At 38.6% G+C, this 7,091-nt stretch overlaps 1 protein-coding gene across 1 annotated transcript; it reads right to left on the minus strand.

Moving 5' to 3' along the window:
- Window positions 1-92: 92 nt before the first annotated feature.
- On the minus strand, window positions 93-2,070 carry LOC134065961 (interleukin-8-like). Its single transcript, XM_062521107.1, has 4 exons — window positions 1,894-2,070; window positions 1,275-1,407; window positions 1,030-1,113; window positions 93-932 (listed from the first exon to the last, which is right to left on the minus strand). The coding sequence occupies exons 1-4, from the start codon at window positions 1,955-1,957 to the stop codon at window positions 920-922; spliced, it is 294 nt and encodes a 97-aa protein (XP_062377091.1). The 5' UTR covers window positions 1,958-2,070; the 3' UTR covers window positions 93-919.
- Between the last annotated feature and the right edge of the window lie 5,021 nt (window positions 2,071-7,091).

Genomic DNA, 7,091 nt, shown 5'->3' on the forward strand with positions numbered 1-7,091 from the left:
ACACAAATACTACATAGAAATAACACAACCACTTATTCTGAAAAATGATGATTTATTTTAGATATATAGATTGTTCTGACAAGTGATGTTATTTGAGAAAAATTTTAATCTCCTGACCTGCAGCCTTCCCTCTTATCAACCAATAGAGGGCACATTTTATAGCAAATACGCAAATACGTGTATTTTTGGTGAAGTCAACAAAATACAAAACAAAAAAGCCACAATCTGAATTCATACCCATGCTTCATATGACAGCATGCAAGTTCAGATACAGCAAATAAAATGTTGTAAATTGTAACATTATATTACCACACCGACCAGTTAGTAGTATGGTGTTACGTTGCCTTAGCTTACGTTACATAGCTATGGCTGATATTAAAAGAGACAGTTAGGAGGCTCAGCCAAGTGAAGAAGCACTTACAGATTACAGAATGTTTTTGTGCTTTTCTGTCTTGATACTCAGTGCTCTGAGCCAGATAGACACGTTTTCACTTCTTTTACTTCACCAACAGAGGGTGCAGTACATCCATGTTTTTCTAAGCCTCTCTTCATAAAACTGTGCATCACAGGTCATTTTTGAAAAACATAATTGTTCAGTGCAAATATTTTAAAACATTGTAATGTATTGTACAAATATTGTAATTTACAGGTACTGTACCCATGACCTGGAACATGTGTGAACCATACATCTTCAACATTCACTCTCAGTGCGTTTAAGTACAGAAATATTCCAAGCATTGGATCACAGCCAGCCTGGTCATACCAAACCCTTGTACTAATATCGTACAGAGGTAATGGTGAAGGGAAATGAAAATTGAGCGGAAGCTTACATATGGCTATGCCAGGCTAGGTCACAGCCATCACACACTCAGAACTGGACAGCGTTGTAGCTACTGTAGAAGTTTTTTAGGAACAGATTTCATCTCTGGTTTCTGAGGGGGAAAAGGAGAAACATATCATTACATATAATTTCAGATTATGATGTAGTGCCTTAAATGCCTTACTTATCCAAAAATGTTACCAACTTACCTTGACAAGATGTTAATGACCTTTTTAACCCATGGAGCACTGGGGTCCAAGCATATCTCTTTTCCACTATCCTTTAAGGTGGCACTGTCAAAAAAGGAAAGAGAGAGGAAAATGTCATTACCTCTAAAGACTTATATAAATGACCAAATTCAACAACAACAAAAAAAAAAAAAAACTGTGAAAAAGACCAGCTGTAGGGTAGAGAATAGCAAAGTATGTCTGACAGACAGACTTTCAGCACTTACATGATCTCCGTGTCTTTGCAGTGAGGGCTTGGGGAGAACATCTCCACCCTCGCAATCAGTTTCCCGATGCGCCGGCCCTCTGTCCCAATGCAGCGGCAGCGCGGCTCCGCTCCTGCCCCCCGCAGGCTCAGCCCTGTTGAGTTTATAAAGGGCGAGTTTAGCACACTGTACGTGTTGAGTAAACAAAGTTTAATCACGCACATTCATATCATTTGATTCGGGTGCAGGATCAAAAATATGCAGTTCAAAGAAAAGTGAAGATCTGCATGCACACCGGCCCCATAGGGCTTGAAACGTTACTTTGTGAAAGGAAGAATACAATCATAATTACAGAACTTGCACAGCTGGATTTAATTGTATTTTTCCTTTTAAAGTTAAGTTTCTTTTATGAAGTATGATTTCAAGCCCTTAAGGGCCGTCAGGAACTTTAATGGGGTGTGTGGATCTTCACTTTTCTTTGAGTTTAGCATACACCCTTCTCTAGGAAAAATACAGTCATATTTACTGAACTTACACAGATGAACGCATACTGTATGCACGGTTTAGTGGAGATGAATGTCTGTGAGATGCATGCAGATATGCTTGTATGTGACGCTGCTGCAGCATATAGGTAACTCACCATCTGTGATAACCAAGCAGGCCACAAGCACAGTCAAACAGCCGCCGAGTGTTTTACTGCCCATTCTAGTCTGAGTTAATCTCTAGGTTAATCACCAGGTCAAGAATCCAGCTCTGCGCTTGCTTTGACTTTCAACAGATTTGTTTTTAATGTTTAACTTCAGATCCAGGAACTCTTTTCAAGAACTCTTCCCTGTTCCTCATTTGCCAGTCACACTGTGGGAAAGATCTCTTTTTTTATACAATGGCAGTGGAAGTGAGTCATGACATTTCATCATCTGGGACTCTCACAATCAAACCAAACCCCTTAGAAATGCTTTACAGCAATGCAAAAAGAAACAGCTGGTATCTAAAGTGTACAGTAGATAAACTTTCCATTGCAACAAGACCACCCCTTTGGCTGAAATGGCGGTGTCAGAGTGTTACCCATCTGCAGAGCCTGTATTGTGCAAAAACAGCTGAGCTTGAGTACACTGAATGTGAGATCAAATGCGTATGTAAACATCTACACATGCTTTATTATATACATGTAGAACTGCAAATACAGTTATGCTATACATTTTTAAAACTGTAAGGCTTTTATTTGGATTACCGTACAGTAGCAGGGATTTAGTCTTTGATGACGGCTACATCGTATTGTACAATAGCAAGGAAGCAGCCAAGAGTGAGGTTAGAGGGATGAATCCTCAGACAGCAGAACAAACACTGACTCATGAATGTAGAATGTGAAATGGGATTGATCCCAAAATCTCACATCACCGATTTTCTACCATGCACCGCATTGGTTTACCTTCAAAATGAAGCTGATACATTGAGGTAAAAACGTGCACTTTATGGATTTAACTGAAGAAGGTGTCAAGCCCATATCTGCATGTCAGTGTCAGATGTGAGGCAATGTTACACAAGAATCCACAATATAGGCTTACCATACCTAGTCATACCTAGTGTAGCTGTCATAACAATGCCATATGCCAAGTCGTGAATAGTTAGGGGTTTTCAATCAGGACCACAATACACACACCACGAGAACTTCATGTGACAATGCCTTACTTATTTTGGGCCTCTCAGTCATTGTTTATATGTCTCTGTCAAAAACATATGACCATACATCAACTGTCCGATGATCTAATCAGATCCTCAATGCATGACCTGTTGTGGATATTCCAATACAGCAAGTCAATATTACTGGACACTATATGCATGGGGAATACCAAGGGCAGTAGTTTACATCCGTTCACCATCCGCTGATGGTGAAATGTCAGATTTTCACTTCTCTATCACACTGTTATCATGATGTCATGATTCCCTAAACGTGTATTGTATCACGACTTGGTTTTGATACAATGATTTGGTTTTGATTGGTGATTTGGTTGATTCCCAAGGATGTAGCCTACTCAATACCTATATTGCATGGCGTTTCCATATGGCAACACATGATTTATCTCAGTGTTTCTAATTGGCAGTAACACAAAACCTACATTTTACTATTTATATTTGAAAAGGGGGATTTCAATTTTGATTAAAAAAAAAAAATTGTTAGGTCACATGACTAGGATATTTTGTTAATACTTCTGTTTACCTCTGGGTGGTCACAATTCTGAATTTAGGCATAATTTCTTTGAGAAAAAAAAATGAAAACACTACCTGGACTATGCAAACATTTATCATTAAAACAACTTTATTATGAGTTTTTTGTAAATTAGCAAAATTTATTTGTTGCCATATGGCAACAACATGCGAATATTGAACTTTTTATGTCCATTCAAATGAATGGTATCATAAGATTACAAGGATTGCATAGTACTAGGATACTCTGGGATTATAAACAACTTTTGACAATATTTTGTCTTTCAGGACAATGTAAATGTTTACCAATTTGCAAATTGTTTGTGGAATGAGGTTCAGATAGAATAGAGACTGGAGCGGTAAAGATGTATTTTGTGTTATATGTCACTACACAGTCAGCTAGACATGCTGTTTTCAGCATTTTTGTTTAGGATTTTGGAGAACATAAAAGCACATTGTTGTCTTTTCCATCAAAGGAGTATCAGGATTAGCTATAATGCTGCAAGGAGGAGAAAAACATTGATGTATGTAGCGGATAGAGACTGCAGTCACTCATCCTGCCTCTTTGGCTACAGCTTTAGCACCTGAGGCCCAAAGTTCAAGGGCAAATGGGGTGACCCTTCTCTCCTCTCATTATAAATGGTGTAAAAAGTGGGCTGGCTTGCTGTGGAGCCATCCAAGGCATGCCCAGTGTGTACCTGTTGTATGAACCGCACTAGAGAACCCTAGGTTAGGTTGACCCTTGAATGTGGGACCCCAAATATGATTAAGGCATGGCTTTAGAGGGTAGGAGAAGTCTGTCAGGGGTGTATGTGAATGATACCTATGTCTCTCTGTGTGTACAGTATGGATTTGCACACTTTCTGAAGGGGAGGGCTCCTCTTTTTGTGCATATAGGGTTAAGATCAGTCTAGTCAAGTTTATTTATTCATTCAAGGTGCTTTACATAAACAACAGCAAACAGGTATAAGAAATGATGATATTAAAAATAATAATAATAAAATAATAAAAGCATAAAAGGGCATTAGTCAAAGAATAGTTTCTAAATTTAACATAAAGTTTATAGAAATTAAAGGCGTGGCATGATTATGTGGTCAAACTTTGAGGACTTGGCACAAAAAAGGTTGTTCTTATGTTTCTTAATCAGTCATGTGTGTGTTTTGGGCATAACATCCTTTAAACCAATGAAAATTATATCCGTGATTCTTCAGCTGTGCTTTATATGTAGCTCTCACTATGAACCAGGTTTTTCTTGGTCAGTGGCGAACTAATTTTTACAGAGAGTAAGGTAGTGATTTTTAGATCATGCACCAGACTCACTATTTACCATTTTGGACATGTTATGGATGATTTTGATGGCATGTGGGCATGATGATTTATCATGATCATCAGATCAACCATGGTTCATCAACCGTAGAGCCAGTCATGCCGGAGTAAAGTTTTTATTGGCCTGCCACCATCGACTGCAAGGCAACGCTGCCTGGAAGGTGCTGGGCAAAGATTCTAGAACAGAGCTCTGTTCTAGAATCTTTGGTGCTGGGTAAGGGCAGAGCCATATAGATACAGAGTTGCGACAACAGAGATCTGCTTCTCACGCACCTTCTTACAAAGATATCAAGGATAACACAGTAAAACTAAAAAGCTTATTTCCATTGGTCCTCAATGGGATGGGGGAGAGGCGGGGTGTAGAGCAGTTTACTGTCTCCATTTGAATGTGTCCAGTAAATGAACAGGACATTGCACTGCACAGTCATTCATTTTTACTTGAGAGTAATGGCATGCAGAAGGGTGTGTATTTCCAGGTGGTTGTCCCCATACGAGGTATAGAGGTGTTTTACAAGAAATATAAAATACTTCCTTTAGAGGAGTTACAATTTAACTTTCGTAGAGACGGAAGACACACACAGGCACACCTATTACTCTCCCTCACTCACATCACATGTCAGTAAAGTGAAAGCAGTTCAGTAATTCAACAGTGAAATGGCATTAAGTCATTATGCCGCCCACTGGTTAGACGGATTAGATATGCTCCAACGGTTTTAAAAAGAGACTTAAAACTGCACTCTTTTCTACTGCCTTTGATTTGCTGATATAGGCCACGTGGATTGTTTTATGTTTATTTATTTCTTCATTTTAATTCATTCTATTTTTTTGTTTGTTTTATCTAAGTCTTGAACTATTTCAAATGTATTTGTCTGTTCTGTCTGTGTAAAGCACATTGAATAACAATTATGTATGATAATGTGCTATACTGTACAAATAAGATTGACTTAGACTTTTAAGTTTCTATAGTAGAACATTTGATAAACCACTAATGTGTGTTATCCATGTAGCCTTATTGATGTTACATGTTTAAAGGTACAGTACAGCACATGGAAGTGATTTCATGCTGAATATTTTGCCAGTGTGAAATTCGGTTTGCGTGTTTTGTTTTTGTTTGTGAAGTTGAGAGACATGGTGGGAGTTTCAGATAAGCTTCTGGAGTTTCACCCAGGAGATTTTATCCCTATGCGCCTTCTTAAGTTTTGTATGTCATCCTGTTTTTCCTACACAGTATGTCCCATGTTTATACAGCTTAGTTGACATTAGCAAGAAATCCCCCTCAGAGGTTTCAGGTACCAGCTATATAGGCCTGGAAAAGGTATCGGTCTGAGAAAGAAAAGAGGGCAGGAAAATCCTTATCAGGTTTTGTGTGTGTGTGTGTGAGAGAGAGAGAGAGAGAGAGAGAGAGATAGAGAGAGACAAAGAGAGAGATACATAGTCTCCATGCAAGTAAAATGAGCATGGCATAACTGCACATATGCATCACAGAAAGTCATGTGAAGGCAAAGTCATAAAATGGTGAAAGTGGGGGGTTTTCAGGTGCATCACCATCCGGCTGATGTTCTGCACTTGTATACAGTTCCTTTGATACTTTATATGACAAAAGATTACTAGTCTTCTGAAGCTTGTGCTGTTGAAATCTGTGTAAGTGCTGTGCAAATGAGTTGTCTGTGACAGCAGACGAGGAATGTCAATTCAAGTGAAGTGTATGGGAAGTGACAGGATTGGACTTGCACATGTTGCACAGTCAACCAACGGACCACTGAAGAGTATCTGGCAAGAAAATACTTCCTGCATCATAATCTGTGATCCCTAGTGCCTCTGACGACAGTACTTATGTCTGTCATCGGCTAAATATCTGTGGTTTGGTATTACAAGCAAAGATAGCCTTCGGCTCTTTGCTCATGTGCTTTGATATAATCTAGATTGTTATTGTCGCTATAATAAATTAGAATTTGAACTTTGTTTGAATTAAAACCAGCCTGATCCATGACATGTGCAAATGTTACTCGAAGAAATGTAGTGTTAACATCTCTCTAGCAAATGTTTAACTGATAAATGAAAGTAATAAACATGCATGAATTATGCAAGTTAAGAATACAAAAATATCAAATCAAGAAAAATTTCCGTACAAATGACAACAAATGACACTAATATTTTGACTAACGGACAGCTAAGGCTGAAAAGAGTTATTCTTTGCTGACTTGAACGTGACGTCAGTCTAGACTTTCCCAGATTTCGATGATTGCGAAACCCCTTGCTTGACTCACCTCCAAGACTCAGCCTTAAAAGGATCCTGCTATCTGCTCC

Source organism: Sardina pilchardus, chromosome 2 (genome assembly GCF_963854185.1).
Source record: "Sardina pilchardus chromosome 2, fSarPil1.1, whole genome shotgun sequence".
NCBI lineage: Eukaryota > Metazoa > Chordata > Actinopteri > Clupeiformes > Clupeidae > Sardina > Sardina pilchardus.

What these genes read in the sequence shown, in the direction of transcription:
- LOC134065961 (XM_062521107.1), bottom strand. Translation starts at nt 1,957, where the DNA reads ATGGGCAGTAAAACACTCGGCGGCTGTTTGACTGTGCTTGTGGCCTGC. An exon ending in CTGCTTGGTTATCACAGATG is followed by an intron (nt 1,408 to 1,893) that starts GTGAGTTACCTA and finishes TAAACTCAACAG; the next exon opens with GGCTGAGCCTGCGGGGGGCA. An exon ending in TGCAAAGACACGGAGATCAT is followed by an intron (nt 1,114 to 1,274) that starts GTAAGTGCTGAA and finishes CTTTTTTGACAG; the next exon opens with TGCCACCTTAAAGGATAGTG.